This window comes from Euprymna scolopes, chromosome 28 (genome assembly GCF_053919585.1).
Source record: "Euprymna scolopes isolate OS-2025 chromosome 28, ASM5391958v1, whole genome shotgun sequence".
Lineage (NCBI taxonomy): Eukaryota > Metazoa > Mollusca > Cephalopoda > Sepiida > Sepiolidae > Euprymna > Euprymna scolopes.
In genome coordinates this window covers 815,553-837,500 of record NC_136509.1, presented here as the reverse complement: position 1 = coordinate 837,500, position 21,948 = coordinate 815,553, and the positions used below count along the sequence as shown (strand labels likewise).

The window sequence follows — 21,948 nt, the reverse complement described above, 5'->3', positions numbered from 1 at the left end:
ATACCTTCTACTCTAATAACCCCCCACCCTGAACTGTTAAACTTTGCTGTGAATGTCTTAAATGAAGGATCCAGAGATTCGAGTTCAGGTGGATATCATTGATGAAAATAACTAAAAAGTAGAGGAAGACTGTGTTAACAATCGCTGCTGCTAAGATTTCTAAAGTTTTTTTTTTTTATCCAGCAAGAATCATCATGATGCAGATAACTCTCTTTCAATATTCCAGCTTTTTCATGTCGTCCACTATATTTTATTGCCATTAAATATTTCCAATGGTTCTGATATGAAACAATATCAAAAATTAGTTTAAAATAATCTGTGCATGTATAATATATTATTATACAATACATCTATAGCTTCACCAAAACTCTGAACCAACCTGCCAACAAAGTCACAAATTTGTCAACTGCAATGTCATAGAGGATTAAAAACAAAATAAATATGAACACTAGGATACCTTTTTTCCAATTCATTATTTTCAATTGCTGATTTGGCCCGGAATGAAGTTTTCTTCAAATTATTTTCACTTGTTAATTTAACTGAGAATGAATTTCTTTTTTTCCATTGAGATGACTTTACATGCTACCAAAGTTTGAAAAGATAATTTTATAAACTGGCAGGGTCTGGCAAGAAAGATGATTTGTGCGTTGGCAGGGTCTGAAAAGATGACTTGTGTGCTAGCAGGGTTTAGCAAGATGTCTATATAGGATGGATCCTATATCTTGTTATAGGTCAGGTATTTTGGTATGGTGGTTCCTTGATACCAACAATGACAGTTTTATGAATTTATTATAAGTGGATTATGTCTTTTATGAGACACAACCTACTTTCTTCATGAAACAAATGATATCTATGTGACATAAACGTATGCCTACCTGATCAGATGTTATATTGATAATATAAGAATGTTATGTATATGCAAGTGGTGTAATAGTTATAACAGGCCGTAAATATAGTATTCCGTGTTCAAATTTCATCAGAGGTATTAACCCATAATCCTCTTGGGAAAAAGTATTAATCTTTTTTCCTTCCCAACTACAGGTGAAATACACTTCTGAATTTTTGAGATGAGGGCTGATTGTTTATGTTACTTGTTTTGATGGAACTATTGTTCTTATCTTGAGTGTTATTTGTGCAATGTTTTGGTTGGTGTAGCCCCTGACCTTCGTCAGGTATGTTGGTCACCATCTTGGAAAAGAAAGGTGAAAAGTTACTGGCTCTTTTGATGGTTTCGTATTCTTGGAGTTGGTTTTGTTTTTTTCGACATGGTTTTGTATGTGTGCAAAAAAAAATCGGGTTGGCAAGGGGAGGTAACTTTAGTTTGACGGGATTATCTCTCTTTTACTGTTAAAATTTTGAGGCAGCGTTGTACAATTTTTGTTTTTCTTTATAATTAGAGTGAAATTACCACATCTGATAGAAGGCATCCAAAGTGATCATGAAATGTATTGAGATTTCTGGAAGATATTGTGCTGAATAATGGACAGTCAACAATTCTCCCACTATTCAACAATCATGAGGTCGCTTAAACGGCCACCAAGAAGGCTGACTTGCTTGCCCAGTGGTTTGCATCCAACTTAGAGCCCACAGACAAATTTCCTTTTGTGGACAGAAGTCACACTCGTAGATCTGAAAATCATTTCTCTTCATGTCCGTGATATCATAAAGGTTTAGAAACCTCCAAGAGGTGTAAACCTGATCTCATTCCTGTATACTAATGTTGGATGATCCCAACTATGCACCTCATGAAGAAGAGGTCATTGAGACGATATGATACTTTCTCGACATCGAACCACCTAATGCAGCTCAAGAATGGCACTGATCAGGAAGGAAAGGGAAGTTTATGGATCCTTTAGCTATTGATACAAAAAGAAAAGATACTAGTACCCCTTCTGGAGTAAAGGCTTGGGAGGTGGATGTTGTAGGGAATTACCTATTCACTCATAATGAACTCTTATTATAAAAACTCGAGTCTAATACTGTTGTAGAGAATTATTATGACCAATGCAACACTATGGACTGTCTAACGTGACAGTCAGAAAATGACAACCTTTTCTTTGTATTTACTTTCTTGTACAATATATTTTCTACTTAAACCCGTTCTTCGAGTCTTTTTTTATGACACTTGCCTAAGGATGCAGCAACTAATTAAGAAATGCTCTATTGAGCTAACTCCTGCCCTCTTCTAAGTCTTGAACAAATGCCTAACCGAGTCTTGTTTCCCTGATAGATTGAAAAATTGCCTCCATAGTACCAGTATTCAAGAATTCTGGCAAAAAAAATGACACATACAATTATCACCCTGTCAGTATCCTCCCCTTATTCACTAAAATCTTTGTTAATCAATTGCTAGTCCACCATCTTGTAAATGCTAAACTTCTTTCTGATCAACATTATGGATTTAGGCTCGCCTGTTCTATTGCAGATATTTTAACCATCATCTCTGAATGCATATATCATGCATTGAATAAGGCAAGGCATAGCCTACTATAATAATGTATAGTAGGCCATGGGCAAGTGAAGTTAGAGCTGTAGCTCTTGATATATCCAAAGGCTTTTGTAAGATATGGCATGAAGGACTTCTCACAAAAATTAAATTTCTAGACAAATACTTAACATAATCAGATTTTTCCTAAACAAAAGAAAAATCCAGGTTGTTCTCAATGGCTATATGGTCAAACTATATGATATTAATGCAATTGTGTCTCAGGGGTTAGTTCTTGGACATTTATTGTTCCTGATATTCATAAATGACTTCCCTGATAAAATTGTTTGAGATGCATATATTTTCTGATAATGCAACACTTTAATAGACATCAGGGGGGGGGGGAATGAATATGCACACATCCAAGGTAATGACAGAAACCCTCAAAAACGACGTCTGGTCTGTAGTGGAATGTAAATAAATGGTAACATTTAATGTTACTAAGACTAAGCTTCTTTCTTTTAACAATTACAAAAAGCCTTCTTAACTACCAATTGCTATGACAAATAACACAGGCAATATAGATTGAAACAAATACATTGAGGACATTACCAAGACTGCTGTAAATAAATTGGGCTCCCTTTACCATGCTAAAAAAATTACACCAGATAGTATTCTATATCTTTACAAAGCCACCATTCACTTATGCATGGAATATTGTTGCGACATTTGGGCTGGTGCATTTACCACTAGTCTCTCGCTCTTATGAAGAGTCCAAAAAAGAGTCTCAGATCTGATAGGGTCTGCGCTATTTCCAATCTCTGTCTCATTGCTGAAATGTTTCATCCTTGTGCCTTACAAATACTTTAATGGAATGTACTCATAGCATTTGTGCCCTCCTGACATGCATACTTAAAACCAACCCAAGCAGCAGTAAAATCTCCACCTTCACTGTTGAGGTCCCCAGATTCTGGAAAGCCTTTTACTCCTAATAGTTTCTTCCCTTGGATTGCTAGACTTTGGAATTCCCTCCCTTATTCTCTGCTTTTATGACTATACTAACCTGTAGAAGTTTAAATGCTGAATTCCTCACAGTCCTCTGTTAGACATGATCCCAAATATTAGTTCATTATGTTCCAAGTGACAATATGCCTCGTTTGGATAAAAATAGTATTAAAAAAGAAAACTCACAAAAGAGCAGTCTGGTTTGAAAAAAGATGAAAATAGTCTTTAAAGATTTCAACAGAACAGATGTTACACTTTGATTGTAGCTGGAATTTTGAAAGAGTCGGTCTTGATCTCCATTTTATTATTAATTTCATTATAATTATTGAAAGTATTTTTTTTTTTGTCTTTTAAACACAAACATTTGCATCTTAAATGTTTCCTTTCCGATGTTTAATCCATGACAAATAGTAAATTGATGGGAAACTTTACAATTCTTTGACGCAGAAGATGAAAATTGTTCGTGTATGACAGCTTGGACTTTTCTGAAAATTAAATTCTTCCAAGAAAATAAATCATTGAATAATTTTAATTCTGTATGTATGTGTATATATATATATATATATATATATATATATATATATATATATATATATATATATATATATATTTTCTTTTAGAAATTAAAGGATGTTGAGTGGATGAGTGGGTTTATTTGTTGAATGTCTCCATTGTTTTCATGAACAATGACATTTAAATTATCTGGAAAATTACTCATTGTCCATTGTTGTATTATCATATTCATATAGAGAAGAAAGAAAGAGTATTTATCAACTCTAAATTCTTCCGAGTTTGTCTTTTGTAAGGGCATTACCAAGTGACTGCTTCCCTTCAGACTACAACATGGCCATCTTCGAATACAAGTCAAATATTTGTCTTAGATTTTCTACACAAGTAATGAAATTCCAGTCATCGTTTTTAGTCCCTCATATTCATCATTCTGACAAGCTATCCTATGCATTAAACCTTATCCTTGAGTGGTTTTTGGCTCTGATAAATGGTGATCCAGTAATCTATCCATTGGAAATTGTAAAAAATGAAATCTGAACATATTTTTTATCAGTTTCATATTCAGATAATAGTGTAGAGTTTTCTCCTGCAGTTATTTTAATTTTTTTTGCTTTTGACATTGTTTAAGAATTGAGTTTTTAGCAAATATTAGCAGGGAGTGGCAGTCTTGCTCGGTTGTAAATTATGCTTAAATATATTTTAATTCGTGCAGACTTTTTATTTATTATTACAGAGCCAATTGAATGTTATATATATATATATATATATATATATATATATATATATATATATATATATATATATAGTATTGATTTTAAAAGTTTAAAAAAAATTACTTGAGTGCCATCAGCTAGAATCAAAACCAAAACATTTTGTGTTCCATCCACGTTCTCTACTATTTGAACTGTCAAGAGGAGGATTTAAAATTAAACCACTTCAAGCTAGGAATGAATTTGTGCATGCATAAAACTAATAGAATTATTAATTTATTTTGAACTATTATCCTCATCTTCCTTTTTTTTTTTTTTTTTTTTTACAAAGACATCACCACATTATCAAGGCCCAGAGGCCACTCAAGGATAAGGGTTAAAGAGTGTACAGTAGAAGTTGGTCAATATAGTAATCATTAGTAATGAAAATTTGGTAAATTTAATAACTTATATGGAACGGCTCATCAAGAACTTATTTACTTTAGACTTGAACAAAACCATATTGTAGTCAGCCGGAAAGCAGGAAAACGGAAGACAATTCCACAGGCGTGCAGTTCTAAGAAAGAAGCTTTGTTCATGGAATCTACGTTTAGGTTTAGGCACAGATAAAGAGTGGGGGAAATTATTGATAGTGTTTACAGCTAGACGAGTGTTTCTTGTGAAAGTTTGGCGAGGGGGGACCATAGATTGAAGCTCAGTTGAACACTTTCCATGAAAATAACGATACATCAGAGACAAACTCGCAACATCTCTTCTGTGAGATAGAGGTTGCAAGGAGGAGAAAAGGACATCTCCTACGAGGCTACGAAGTCTATTTTGAATTCTATCAAGGCAGGACAAGTCCTTTCTAGCAGCTCCTGCCCAGATGTGGCAACAGTATTCCATCCTTGGACGTACCTGGCTCTTATATAGATAGAGAATAGCATCAGCAGTGAGATATCTACTGGATCGATAGAAAGATCCCACCATTTTTCCAGCGGCCTTGGCAACAGATTTGATATACGTGTTCCATTTAAGATCAGGAGTAATGGTCAAGCCCAGAAGCTTGTCAAAACTTGAGGCCTCCTGAAGACGAGAGCCATTCATTTCAATTGATGACAAATGTGGATTAGAATGTTGATGATGTAAAGAGAGAAGCTTGGTTTTAGATGCATTAAAAGTAACCAGCCACTCCTTTCCCCATTGTACTACGTGCTCAAGATCAGAGGAGAGAGAATTGGAGAGAACATGCTCGTTTACTGTCTTAGATGTGGTACCATAAATGGTAGTGTCGTCAGCATAAATGTCTACAAATGATGTAAGGATGTTATTTCACGACATTTCGGCCAACTATTCCTCTGGTCTTTATCGCGTCGTGAAACAACATCTAATAAAGAGGAGGATAATAGTCTGAAATAAATAAATTAATAATACTCATCTCGATAATGAATTCCCATGAAATAATATATATATAATAGAATTATGTTGGTAAGTTGAAATGAACATTTTGCGTTTCAACTTGCTGACATATTTTGGTATGTGTTATTCATCCAAACAAAGATTTTACTTGTTGTAAAATATACTTGGTGTATGATTACTATTTTCTTTTTAACTTCAGTGTTATGTGACCAGTAGTTTAATAGTTTATCGATTAAATATTTTCACACACAAGCACGCACATACATCGATCATTAGAAAAGTTTATACTTGATTATAATTCTTTTGGTGTTAACATCTAATTTCTGTCATTTTACGATGTATGGTGTTCAGAATTTGTGTCAGATAAAAATAGTCTGATATAAAAGTTGGCAGTAAAATTTGATAGGAAATGATTTTTTTTTTTAAAATTTGAAAGCATCCTTCCTTTTCCCATCGATTTGCAATCTGTTTTTTGGTCAGTAAGACATTGGTCATTTTTTACATTGATTTAAATATCTTTAATAGCTGTCTTGCATTTCTTTCTCAAATTTTGGCTAATTCTCTCCTCCACTCTCTGCCCCTTCTCCACTCTCATTCTCCCCTTTATCCTGTGTCTCATCTTTCATTTACATATGCTCTCTCTCTCTCTCTCTCCCTCTCTCACACACTTTCACACGTATAGTGTATTGCCTCCCTCTTCCATTAATTTTGAAATAATTTGTTCAATTCTTTACACAAAATATATTTTATTTGTTAAATGTTGATTGTATTTCATATTTTTACCTTGAATTACTTAAAATATTTTTCATTTTGTATTATCTTGCAGCGTTGGAGTGGATTTAGTCCTTTGCAGAATACAATTACTGCTTACAATGATGCTGAGGAACATGTTCTGGGCCCATGGCAAATTCTGTGCCTCCCACCCATGGGAGGTGATCATCGGTACATTGACGGTTACCCTCTGCCTCATGTCGATGACAATGTATTCAAGCGATGACAAGATCTGCGGATGGAATTATGTTTGCCCAAACGTTCAGGTAAGCTATTGGAAATCTTTAGTTTGTTTGCTCATCAAACCAACTCACTCTTTCTCCTCTCTCTCTCTCATTTTTTTTTTACTCTTTCTCTATCCCTTTTTTCTATCACTTTCTTTTTTCTATCACTTTCTCTTCTCTTCCCCTTTCTCTACTCTCTTCCTCTCCCGCTCCAAAGAGTCTTCCTGCTTTTATATTCTGTAGAGTCATGCATGACTTTGTATAAATAATTGCTTATTTTTAGTGGCACATTTCTAAACATTTGCTTATGATCATCTATAAAACATTAATGAAGATGTTTTCCCTTTTTTATTTATTTTTAGATTACTTTCCTCTTTCACTTATGATGTGTAATGACTAATGTTTGTGTTGCCTTCTCAACATCTAAAACTGAGTTAACCTTTTACCTACATATTTTAATCCCACAAAATACATGTTAAAATATTCTTCAGTTTTAGAATTGAATTGAGTTTGAAAAAAACAAAACAAAAGTCAACTTCTATTTTAATTTTTCATCAAGTGGCCCATTGCTCACTAAACTTCTCACTCTCTCTGTTGGTTAACCCTACCAGTGTAGGTACCACTCCTCTATGAATAATTTTTTCATGAAATTTGGAAAGCAATCAGAAAAAGCATGAATCTCACTTATGGGTGTATGAAATAAACTGGTCCATTTGTTTTTTGCTGTCTGGATAAGACTTCAACATGACATGTCTTGAATATTTTTTTCTAAATATGTTTTGTACCCCAAATAATAAGTAAATGTTTTTATTTTTGTACTAGCCGTTTTTAATTAGTCTCCTCTCATGATTTCAAACACCTTTCAGCTAAAGTAAACAATTTGAAGTGCTAATAATTGTAAGCTGGAGCAGCAGCAGCAGCCACCACCATTAGCTGTTTAGTTTGAAATCAAAAATTTGTAAATTATGTTTACATGCTTATTTTGAAAAATAAAAAAATCTTTGTTGTTTAAAATTGATACAGTTTGTAGTTATTTTATATAATAGTGGTTTCTTCAAGAAATATTGGTTTTCAAATATACTTGAGTTTAAAAATTTATTGTAATAATAAATAACTTTATAGCTGCGAATAAAAAAAATTCTACTTTTTTGGGAGATTGTGTGCATACTCTAAAAAACTTGGGGGAAAGAAATAGCAACAAAAATAATTTAGTGCAGGGGTGGATCAGTTTTGCATATAAATTTCATGTATGATATCCCACATTTTCTTGTCATTATTGCCTTTTGGTGCAGTTAATACTCAAAATTTGAAATTTTTTCAATTTGAAAAGTTATATACTAGCATTTCAGCCCAGCGTTGCCCGGGTGTTTGGAGTTGTATGTTGAGCAAAAAAAAAAAAAAAGCGGTCAATTTTTTAAACTTTGACCCCTATTATGACCTCTTAACCTTTATTCTTTTGGGCTCAAATTAAGTTATTAAGTTAGATCCATGTCCAAGGAACCTATATCTAAAATTTCAAGTGTTTAAACCCAAAATTGGCGGAGGAGTTTGGTAGAGTTCTCAAAGGTCAAATCATTAAAAACTTTGACCCCTTAACAGCCAAATTTCTGGCCGAAAATGGATTACAAAGATTTTCCCAAATCTCAGTACCCTGTATATCAAATTTCGAGTCTGTAGACTTTAAATTGACAGTTATTGCATAGGGAAATGTACACACAGATACACAGACATGTTCACTTTTATAGATATATAAATATGCAATCACTAAATATAGGTGTGAGTGACAAGCCCACCTCTTAAAAGTGCCTTTCATTAACATTAGATCTGAGTGACAAGCTTCACTCCGAAAAATCTCCTTTAACTCTACCACTAACCTTAAGTTTGAAATATCCACTTCAAAATAAAAACCCTCCCATCACTCTTCCACTTACCCTAAGGCCAAGTGGCAAGCTTCTCATCATACAAGCTATCTTAAATCCAAACATAATCATCTTCAAAAAAAAAAAAAAGACAAAAAAAAAAAAAACTGGATCATACCACTAACCCTAAAGCTTAACGACTAGCTATCTTCTAAAAAAAACTCCAACTCTAGGTACGAGTGGCAAGTTGTCCCTCTTCTAAAAACTTTAACACGGCCACTAACCTTAAGTCCTAATAGTAAGACTTTGCCTACAAAACTCATCTTCAAATGACACATAATTGTCTCAACAATTAAACAAAGCAGACACTCTCTTCCTCAAAAAACATACAGGATTTATCTCATAAAAAAAAATGGTTAACTGCTTTAAAACACTAGAATGGCCTTGGACTCATCCACCACTCTAAATTCTAAAATAATTGTTTGTTTTATTATTTTTTGTCAGAATTAAGAAATTTGTTTTCTTGTATTGACATTTCTAATATTTCATTTTGTTTTCTCTTTGCAGAAGTTGCACTCATTCGATACACTTGGGGTGAACATCACTCAATTGGTAATGATGTCGCAATGCTTGGCAATGATGTATCTTTACTTTCACTTTCGGGATCTGAAAAAAATGGGTTCGCGTTATCTTCTTGGTAAGCAAATTATTCTCCTAAAGAAATTTTAACTCTGAAATAATAAAGCAGTAAACTGTAGATCTGTTTATAGATTTGTTTGTCAGCACTGGATTGCGTGTGTGTGTGTGTGGGAGAAGGGAAGGTTCACTTTTGAAATATTTTATCTGCGTTAGTCTGTCCCAGAGGAGTGTGCCGATGAAATATGTAAAGAAATAATTTTTGTTAATTAAAATTTATAATCCATTAAAAAATTCTGTTTTCTAATGTATAAGATTATGTTGGCCAGATTTAAATAAATTAGACCTAAATAACATTTAAGTCAACAAATCAAATGTTGATTTTGACAAGCCAATTTTGATTTGTTATTTTTGTATCTTGTTATTAATAATAAACTAATATACTTTGTTGCAATTTACTTTAAAAAAAAATATTTACTCTGTTTTGGCAGTTTTCTAATATGATGCTGTTTTTAGATAAACACTAAAAAAAAAAAATCAGTTATTTTAATGAAAAGTTAGCATTCCTTATTTGTTTAAAATCTATAAATATTTACAAAACAAATTTTACTGTAATAGACCTGGACAACACTGGGTTGGTATAGCTAGTTATAAAATATTCTATTACAAATAAAATAATTTTAAATAAAAAATTATTTAATAAAAAAAAATAGTTAATATCTGATCATACTATGAAACAGCAATGATATGACAATGATACAATGTGAGTCATATGACATGCATAGGTTTGCTGATTTCAGAGTAAGATCAAATCTGGTTAGTATGGGAAGATGTGTGCAGAACAGGAGACTTTGATGGCATGACCACATTGAAAGAATGGATAAAAGTTCTTGGATTAGTACATAAAGAACAATTGCGATAGCAGATACAGTTGACGAAAAAATCACTGTATGAAGTGATAAGAATGGACTTGTGCGTGTTTGATGACACAAATTAATAAAAATTGATAGTGAGATAATTTATTTACAACATAAACTTTATTTAAAATGAGCAAAAAATCACTTATACATTTTTTTATACAGACTACTTTTTGGTGGAAAATGTATAAGGCCATGTGTGTGCATGTGCGCACGTTTGTTGATTTCTGAGATTAACATGTTTTGTTTAATGTGGTTAGAGTTAATTCAGTGATTGTACAGTTTGTTCATGATTCTTGCAAAGTTTAGGTTACCTCTGTAAGGCTGTTCAACATGTTGAGATCATTACATTACGGAGTCGATTTGCGTGTGAAATCAAACTCGAAGTGCATAAGTGCCGTCCATTTTTGTCAGTGCCATGGCAAAAAAAGGAGGGGGAAAGAAGTTGATATCTCCACCTATCAGCTGAAACATGCAACTACTGGAAATAAGGGCAATAACCATATATCTCTTGCATTGTCTGTATGTTCGCTATGTGTGAAACTACAGACTAATGTGTCCCCACAGACTTGAGAAAGAGGGATTAATAAAACCTGGCCAGGGATAGGTTAGTTTGGAAATCAATTTCTACAAACCATCTAATACACATCAGCATGTATAATGGACATTAAACAGATGAATTTATTGAAACAAAAAAAGTGAAAATTTATAATTTATATTTACCTTTTGCCAAAAAAAATGTTTTCACTTTAGAAAGATTATATAGTAAGTGCCTTCAATAAGTTTTTAGACTTTTGTATGGGCACTTTTATTGATAGTGCAAACATGAAACTCCGGTCCCCTTCAAAGTAATCTCCTCTCGAATACATTTATGGAAGGCCCCATGGAAGTCCTCTTGTATAAGTGTTTCAATAAACCTTGTCACAACCTCTTTCATCTCCTTAATTGTCTTATAACAACAGCCTCTAAGGTTTTCCTTGAGCTTAAAAAATAACCAAAAGTCACAAAGAGCAAGGTCTGGACTATAGGGAGGTTGAGGAAATGTTCTGATGCCCATCTTGTTCAAAAAGCCTCTGACAAGAATGGAGCACCTTGGGACAAAATTCATGCAAATCTTCCGCATCTTCAGTTCCTCGCGAATAATTGTCTGTACAGTCCCCACACTGACATCAAACTGTGCACGTATTGTCTCTATAGACACACGACGGTCGTTATCTATGAAATTCTTTATTTGGCCAATCAACTCTGGTGTTCTAACTTCTTTACTACTCCTACACCTCATATCATTCCTCACAGACTCCCTGCCTTCCTTGAATCTTTTATGCAACTCAAAAACTGATGTTCAATTCATGCAAGATGGTCCAAAAGCAGTTTGAAGCATTCCATATGTTTCTGGGCATTTTTTCCAAGTTCAAAAGAGAATTTTATTGCATATCGTTCTTCTAAAGTGTCCTCATCTCAAGATTGCATTTTGAAAATTCACCAGCTGTGACAATCGGGTTTTTAGTGGGGTGTATTGCAATTCCTGCTGTAGTTGTTATTTGAACGTGATATCATAAAAATGAGTTAGTTAGCTCATAAGATGTATAGCAATAACATACTGAATTTTCAAGAATCTATGACAATTTTAAAAGCATGTACAAAAAAGTCTGGAAACTTATTTAAGGCAGCTTGTATATTTCTTGTAAAATTTGTGCATTTTATTGATTAAAATAAAATTTAGTAAAATGATATTCTAAGAATATAAATTTGTATTTCTTTTTGCTTAGCATATAGGTTAGTTTTTGCTAATGGGCTGAGAGACAGTTCGATTCTTGGTTGAGTAATACTAAAAAAAAAAAATGGTACTCTATACTCTTTTGCTGAACACTTACCATTATAAGAAGAGAATCAAAGATAAATGGAGTAATCAAGGGATAAGAATGACATCCTCCTCTACATCTTGATGTAGTATTCAATGAAAAGGGAGCTTTCAGGTCGCCCTCAACTATAGTTACACTACATACTCATTAATGTACACATAATTCAAGGCTATTATTAAATACAATAATTTCTTCACAGACATTGAAAATATTGGGGTAGAATATTTATTGGTCACTTCCTTTCATGTTTTTTGTATTAGAAAATTTGTTTTTGAATTTGTTCCAATCTTTTAAAATACTTATGAAAATATTGCCAATAAATTTCATTTTGATTTTAGCCTATTTTTTATCATCAGTGAATGTTTTACAAGATAACTTTTTAAATTGTCTATGAATTCAAAATTCAGATAAATTATTTTAAATATAAAAAAATGAAAGTTATTAATGTAAGACTTAGTTTTAACAAAAAGAAAACAATTTTATTTAGATAATGAAAAGTTTTAAGGTGAGAGATGTTGAGATATAAAAAATTCATTTTCTGTGATTTTAAACAATTTTTACAGCATATTTTCAGTCCTATTTATAATCTCTTTTTTTTTATTAATAAGTCACCACTTATAAAGGTCCAAAGGCCACTCAAGGATAATGGTTAATGAGCTTATCATTAGGTGGACTTGATTGAATATAATGTTTGAAACCGGGTAGAATTTGATTAAGAAGACAGCTCATAATCTATATAATTATAAAACTCAATTGACCTTGTAACGAGTGTTGTAACCCAACATCCGGTTTACGACTTCCGGTTGCGCGTGCGTACATAAACATAAACACAAATCGCTACTTTTACAGAATTTGACCTGCGCACTGAAATATTAACGTTATTATTTAGAAATTATTATTTAATATTGGAAGGGTGAGGATGTTTTGCAACTATTCTGTATTACAACTATACTGTCGCAATTTTCTTACAAATAAATCAACTTTGACCCGTTGACAACATATTGTTTTACTGTGTACGTTTTCAGTGTCCCAATTGTTTTTCTTCGTGTTTAAATTATCTAAATAATTGTTAACACTTTCTGCATTTTTTTTACATCGTTCATTTCCGTATTACGTTTAAGTTATTTTAACGCAATTTTCTTACAAATAAATCTACTTTAACCTTTGACAAACATAAGAGCATTTTACAACTTATTGTTTTACTGTGTACGTTTTCAGCGTCCCAATTGTTGGTTTTTTTTTGCGTTTAAATTAAACGATATATCAAAATTTGAATAGTGCAGATATACCTATAAGTATGGCAAACCACTTATAATTCAATGGCTGTAAGTTTTTTTTTTTTTCAAAAATAAACAATTATAAACAGAACGACTCAGAAATCTATTTATATTCTTTATTTCATTTTTAATATACTTTCATAGAAATGTTTCTGTTATGTCACAAAAACTTTTCTTTACGTCACAAGTGTCATGCTCATACATAAATTCCATAACTAATATAACATACTGACCCAACGGGTCACGGGTAGTCTAGTAATTTGTTAACATCAACTTGAAAACGACCATGCTGTAATCAGTTTATAAGCACCTTTGTGGTATTGCATTCAACACATGGTAGTTTTTGGAAAGAAACTTTGTTCATGTTTGGTTTAGCTCCATGTACCTGAAGGAAAAAAGGAAAATTATTAACAGTGGTTGTAATTAGACAAGTTTTGTTGTGAATGGGGAAAGCAAAAGATTGGAGCTCAATCGAGCATCTACCATGAATATAATGATAGAGTAGAGAAAGACTAGCAATGTCGTGATTTTAGGTAATTAATGACAAAATTTGGGTTAGCGTTGTTGCTTTTACAAGAATTTGAATGATAATTGCCCTTAGAAATGAAAATGTCTTAATAAATTGCTTTCTTTTTGATTGCAGCAATATCTGGCCTTTTCACAATGTTTTCTAGTTTTATGTTCAGCCTTGCTGTTGTGAATCTTTTCAAAAACGATTATACTGGCCTCAAGTAAGTCATTGCTCTTTTCTGGCTCTTCATTTTTTTTCTTTTCTTTCTTTGTTTTTTAATTTCAAATATCAATTTTTTTTACATTAAATTCGGACATCTCTTTATTCAGGATTAACACTGCTTTTCCTTAACCATCAGATAACAAATAGTTTTGGTTCCGAATTCTCAACTACCATTTTATTAAGAAATGTAATTCTTTCTTATATATCTATAAAAGTGAATGTGTGTGTGAGAGGAAACTTCTTAACCTATATACTAAACAAATTTTTGATCTACAGATTTGAAATTTGGTAGATAGTGTATTCAGACATGTAGAACACTTTTTAATTTGTTTTCATTTGGAAAAAAGGGCTGCTAAGGAGTCAAAATTAAAAATTGGTATGTGAAGGCCATTGGATTTTTACCTATATGCTGTTTCACGACCGCACATGTGCTAATTGTTCATATTATGTTAAGAATAAGGTTTCAAAACACCTTTTGGGGATCATGTTAAGTTGGGCTAATGGTTATAGTACTTGACTCACTGTCTTTAGGTTTTAGTTTCAATCTCGGCTTGAGTGCTTTTTTTTTTTTCACTTACAAGAAGCGAACTGCTTAAAAAAAACATAATACTCGCTTTGTATGCACATATCTCAGTTTCTATTTTTTGTTTACTTCGTTTTGTAAAAGCAATTGAACATATTTAATACTTATGCTATTTCTGTTTATAATAACAATTCTGCATTAATTACAATATATTATTTATACATATTTTATGACTGGGCAATGCCGAGTGGCCTGCTAGTATACCTATAAAAGTGTGTATGTGAGTGAGGATACTTCTCAATCTATATACTCAACAGATTTTTGATATACAGACTTGAAATTTGGTATATATCAACTTGCATGACGGTGAAGAATTTTGACAAATTGAAGACAACAGTAGCAACTGAATGATTGTAAAATGAAATCAATTTTTAATTTTAATATTCTCTATCAAGTCACTTCACTGTGGAATATTAATTACTTGTGTCTTCTATTCAATCATTTTTTGTAATTTTTTTAATTTTTACTAATTTTAACATGACATAATAATGTAATGGTGTTTTTATTTGAAATGCATCTTCTGATTTTTTAGATATCCAATTATAATGCACAAGCTCCATAAAATAAAATAAATTCTTTCACTAGTGATTGAATTCACAAACTCTAAAAAGAATTCACTTTAGAATATTTCTTAACTAACATTAATCTACTAGGATACATGTTTTATTGTTTTATGTAGAGAGTTTGTATCGTTTCGCATATACAGGCAGGAATCTCACTATTGGTTGTTGGGAAAACATTCAAGTCTAATTTTGAATATTTGGTAAGAGTTCATGCCTTCTTGAATTCTTAAACTGAGCAAACTTTTCAACAAATCAGAACTGTAAAATTGTTAAGAAAGTCGAAGGTGTCTTGCTATTACTCAGCAAAATTATAATTATCTGTTTTAAAGATGTGGATTTAAAACTATATACAGCTTAGGTGAGATCAAACATAGAAGTCGCACGATTAGTCTGGAACCGCCATCTTGCTCAGAACATTGACCACCTTGGAATCATTTAGAGATGTGCACCCAACCAAATACCATCCATCAGATACCTGCTATACTCTGATCACCATATTTTGATGAGCTTAAATTCATCAAAACTCCAACGTGTACCGAGTAACTTGACAAATGCACAAAATTATTAACTATTTTATCAACAACTGAACACTTTTTGATTTCCATGTGTCTAATGCACATAGTCTGGCTTAAAAATTCAGGAAACAGCACAGATCCCATGATTTTTTTTTAAACATTTTTTCATATTTGGAATTACTGAATTATGGAACAATCTGTATAAGTTGTTGGCTACCAAGACACTGCATTGTTTAAAGCCCTCCAATGTTCTGAAATTTGCCCAAACTGCACTTGATGCCCTCCATCCATCACATGACTAACACACTGTTCATTTCTCTGACAATTGTACATTATCAAATGTATTTTACATGCACTTTTGAAAAGTTATAGTGGATCTCCAGACACAATGATTTTGTTATTATTAAATAGTACATTTTTCAAAAACAATATTTTTAGCAAAATGTTGAAAACCACTGATTTCTAAAAGTAAACCTATAAAAAAAGTAAACCTATTTATTGTGTATGTTTGAAATTTAATTAACTTTGAAATTTAGAAGTTTTTACGATTTTTTTTTTAATATTTATTATTTTTTCAATAAGATTTTGTTTATTTTTGTTTCTTGGCTGCAATTTATTAGAGGTCCTTGATTGATTTGAGTTTTTCTCTTTAGTTACTATCTTGACCCTCCCTCCTTTCTTTTATCACCCCCCTCATCCTCTAGCAAAAACAAAAATTGTTATCCCTTTTTTGCTCATGACCTGAGATTCACCTGCACTAACGTGATTTTCTCATGTGTTGCCACAGTGAATTTTTTATGAAGAAAGATTAAATAAATATGTACAAACGAAATATGAAATATCATTAATTGTAGAAAGTAAATCTGTCTTAATAAATTTACTTATTTTCTTCAATATTTATTATGGCTAAATCACATTGGTACACCATTTTCGGGCACATCACTGAAGTTAAGCAACATTTAGACTGGTTAGTACTTAGATGGACTCTTATTTGGGAATATAAAGTGCTATAAGCAAACATTCTATCCAGGTGTATAAATAACCTTTGTGAGACTAGCATCATGTCACAGGGATCAAACCAACAAGGAAGTAGAAATTTATAGAGTGAAATAAATGAATCTATTTGTTGAGACAATTTGTTTTCCTTTTTCTTGTCCCCTATAACAGACTAGGAATGTGTTTTGTCTTTAAATTTTCATATGAAATCCTAGAATGACAACTATAACCACCATCACACGATATGACCTCTCACTTTTTCTCCTTCAAATTCTAAAGATACTCGTTTCTTTTTAAGAAACATTTATTTCATTTTTTTGCTGAGACTCGCCCTCCCCCAAAAAGACACCAAAATTTTATTTTTTTAAACCAAATTCTTTTGACTCTTAATTTAATTCTTCAAATTTTGAGAAAATATTCCTTTGCTTTCATTTTTAGTTTTTGTTTTCAGAAGATTGTTTGAAAATAAGGAATAATTAGCAAATAAAATTGAATTATTTGAACTTCTATTCTCCCTTGGGTTGAAATTTTTACATTTTGGATGATGTAACTTCCAACCTTTTTCAGATGCATCTTTTTGAACTGGGAGAAACCTTATGTCAAACTTGGGAATCTATATAAATTTAAAATTTTGTATAGCTTTATGAGTTTGATATAAAATTTCTCAAGTTTGGAGAAGTTTGAAGGCTGCATCAGATGAAATGTGAAAATAACAACCAAAATGAGATTTGTAATCTGAATAATCCAAATGACACAAATTATGAAACGTTATTTAAAAAAATTAAGAAGCAAAATAAAATTTCATTTCTTAATTTTTGAAATAAAGTTTTTTTTATAAATAAAATTGTTTCAGAATTTTTTAGATGAAGATTAATTTGAATTATTTCAGATTAGTATTCTCATCTTAATGGTTAACTTTTGCCGATGTAATCTCCAAACTTCTTCAAGTACATCATTTTTAACTTGGGAACCTGTATAAAATAACTGAATCCTTTATTTAATCTAGGGAGTAAATTGTTTTCATTCCATCAGCACAAAAAGGATCCATGGTATAGCGGTTAAATAAGTTGGTTAACAATCACTTTTAAGTGATAATCTTCTGGTGATTGAGGGGGGGGGGTCAATTCTCACTCTTCCTGTGTAGAACCAGCATTTACATGTCTCTTTTCCCCCGAATGGAATGGCAAAAATTATTTGAAACTTGTTTGATTTCAAGATGCAGATACTGTAATGATTTTCGTTTTTCTTTCATAAAAGCAATTTTGCTATTTTCTAAAGACCCACTGAATCTTTGTTGAAGATGAGTTTATGTTTTCACCCAATTTGCCTTTTTCAGAGTACAATAAATAACCTTGTCTAACACATAATTTTTAAAAAAATCCACAGACGAGTTTATACATTAATTTATGGCATTTCTAGGTCTCACCTAGAAATGAGTATTATTGATAATTTGTATTTCTGATAGTCATGTTTTTTTGTTTTGTTTTTTGAAAAAAGCGTTAACACATTGATTTCAATCATTTATTATTATTTATTATTATTATTATCATCATTTCAAAACTTTTTTTGAAATTTAAATGTTTTCTCCGAAAAAAATCTAGCCAAGGAAGGAGTTAAAGATTGAAATTGGATGTTGTGTTATCTCTTTCTAATGTCTAGAACTTAACCTTCTTTTGTGGGGGAGGAGATGTTACAAAAGTATAAACATTTTTTTTTTTTTAATTTTCTTTAAGGTATTTTCTTCCGGATATGTGTGTGAAAACATTTTTTTCTTATATTTCACCTCTGCAAGGAGAGTGGCCTCTTATTTGAACATCTGAAAAAATGATGAACTACTGAACTACAAAAGAATAAACAGAACCTCCCCCTCCTCCTCAAGGTGAAGATTCAATCTCTGCAGCTGTGCAACCATAACTCAGTAAAAATATAGAAAGTTTTTTTCCATCTTTTATTAATGGGAGAAGAAGAGGAGGTGGATAAGGGTCTTCATTCCCATGGATTTGGCTTCTTTGAAAAGGACGGGTGGGAGGGCGTATAGACTGTCTTTATGTGTGTGTCTTGTTGTCATAATATTTAGGCACATCTTTTAAGTAAGTGTCAAAACATGTTTGTGTATTCAGGTGGACATCTGTGGCTTTTGACTTGGAAAATGTACAAATTGTTTTAACACCATATTTTTGTTCTTTTGTTTGTTCCATTTGATTTCTTTTTGTAATAATTGCTCAATCTATTTTTGTGCATGGATGTTGAGATGTACTTACAAGACATGCCAACATTTTCTAGGTGGACAGAAAACATGTTTTAAACAATAATTCTAACATATTTGGCTCCATTTAAAAATAGTAATTAATGTATATATATATATATATATATATATATATTTGTTTACTGTTTTTTGGGGAAAGAATTCCAACAAAGTGCTGGTCCCCTTTATGTTGGGCTTGAAACCGACGGTACCAATGTTTTTCTGAACTTCTGTACTATTAAATATATATATATATATATATATATATTTAGTGTTGGAACGATTAATTGGAATAAGAAAAATCGAAACTTTTGGGGGTATCGGAATCCGAAAAAAATAAACCTAATTTCTGATTCCAAAAACGATTTTTTGCATTTTTTGAAAACTTAAGTTCCCATTGCTGGTACTACTGATAAGTATTACTGTTTTTACACAATTAGTAAGACTAAAATCTAAAGATCATGATAACATAAAAATATGATGTAAAAGGTATTTTATTTTCGTAAAATAAGCAAAGCAAAAATTGAAACTTCATGTAAATTCGCTAGATACTCTTTAGAAGAATGCAATATATTTACAATGTTCCAAAAAATATTTAAAAAGTCCAATAAAATATTTTTGTCAAGAAAAGTACTATTAACATTATCAAACATTATTGATAATTAGCTGTACCCGCCTGGCCAGTACTGCTGAGTCATGTTGACGCAAGTATTAGATTGATTTGTATTACCCCCCCCACACACACACACAAACACACTATGCAAATAGGAATAGACAGTTTAAAGGCTTCAAAATCACACATAAGGAGATTTTGAAGGGTATAAACTGTCAATTTCTTGTTACGATTAAATGTTAATCAATATAGTTCACTGTGTAAGGTTTTGGCAAATTCCAGGTCTTGGTTATATTATTCGCTTAATCCATTTTATTTCATTTTAATCTGTTTTATTTTTATTTTTTTCAGCGTATAAAGAAAGAATTTTAGTCAATCATACTTGAAAAAAAAAAATTTATCTAGTGTCAAAAAAGATGAAATAATCGCTTCGATCTATATAGACACAAAAGATTTAGCATGGTAGCATAACTGTATAAGAACAATTAACATCTACGGTATATTTAATGTAAAAAATAAAATAATTTTCGTCTTATGAACATGCGTCAATGTGTCGCAGTTGGTTATTATGTTTGTATTTGGTTTATTTTTAAAATGATTGTGTATTGTAAAGAGTGATGCCATATTTGAACATTTCTGGAGCATTTGTTTTTGTAATAAGATTTAGATTCTGGAATGAACCAATTGTCAGCTCTCTGCCAATGAGATTTAGCAGAATGTGAAAAGGAAGAATTTATTATTTTTGAATTGGGGAAATGGAAAGATCATGGTATATCCAGGAGTATATGATCCAGTTTATAAGAGTGAAATCTCATATGTGTCAAAATTGCAGAAATCCTCTCGATGATGAGTGGGACCAGTAGGAGAACTTGTTATTTAAAGGGAAAAATAGGAACTACCTCCTCTAAAGATGGTTGTGATTGTGATCATGTTGCTCTTAGGATGAAATGAAAGATTTTATTATTATGACTAAATGTGTTTAAAAAGGCGTTCTAAAGTTATATAAGATAGTGACTAATAGTCTAGACATAATAAATTTGTATGTGACATCTGTTGTTGCAAACCTAGAGTATTTTGGTCTAGAGGGGAATTACTGCAATCAAAATATTATAAAAGCAGATTAAATCCAAAGTAGAATAGAAAAAAAAAAAAGCATTTTTTAAAATCTTTTTAGCTATTTATTTAATGCTCTCACCTTTTGTCCAGTATGATTTCGTCTGGTAGATTTTTGTCTGGTCTCTCATCTAGCATTTACAAATATTACAAGGGGAGGGGCGAAACATATGAGAAAGGGTTGGCATGAAATTGAATGAGATATAAATAAATTTGTGAATTTTCACACTACATTTGTGTGAGATAACGTTTGGCATCAATTCTTTGATTCTGTCTGTATTACTTAGACTTAGGAATTCCTGTGCTGCCTTAGGCAGTCAAAGTAATCACTCCTTTTCAGTCTGAAACCAGACCCCCCCCCCCAAACACATGTCTGTATACAGATTGTAAAACAAAATTAAGATTGTTTGGAGTGGATATAGAAAGCTATAAAATCGAGACTATTAATAAAATTTATTCTTGCTTTATTGAAACCATTGAGTAATTTATTTGTCACAGAAATGTTGCATTGACTAGATCCACATGAAAGACTTAAAATTTGCCAAATGTAGGTGTATTTTAAAATATTATTGTAATGACATTTAAATTGTTTTATGAATTAAAATCCATTGCTAACATTTTCTTAATTATTTTCATATTTAAACCTATATTTTAATAAAAATTTACAGAAATTAAATATTTTTTTTGACTATATACAAACTTATAAGTATTGTTGTAGTAGTAGTAGTAGTAAATTACCATCCTCAACTACCCCCCCCCCCCTTCAAACTAAACCGAGATTCAACCCTTTCAGGCGAATATGTGTTACATTCTGAAAAACCTGGTGGGAAGAAAAAGAAAAAATAGGTCAATTATTTAAAAATTTAGGAGTGAGGATTTGCTTCACATATTAATTTAACATAAAATGAGTTTCATTTCCGAGATGTTGTAGCATTTAAGAGCAGTAAACCAAGGCATATTAGTTTTCTTTAAGAGATAAATTCTGTGTGTTTT

General features: G+C 31.6%; 1 protein-coding gene across 2 annotated transcripts in view; it reads left to right on the top strand.

Annotated features, from left to right (window-relative positions):
* Positions 1–21,948, top strand: part of LOC145249428 (3-hydroxy-3-methylglutaryl-coenzyme A reductase-like) — a 182,568-nt gene that overhangs the window by 81,022 nt on the left and 79,598 nt on the right. For both annotated transcript variants that reach the window (XM_080110981.1, XM_080110980.1), the window contains exons 2-4: positions 6,875–7,085; positions 9,470–9,599; positions 14,238–14,325. In XM_080110981.1, coding sequence (XP_079967107.1) covers positions 6,921–7,085; positions 9,470–9,599; positions 14,238–14,325 — 383 coding nt within the window. In that variant the 5' untranslated portion in view covers positions 6,875–6,920. The remainder of the gene's footprint in view (positions 1–6,874; positions 7,086–9,469; positions 9,600–14,237; positions 14,326–21,948) is intronic.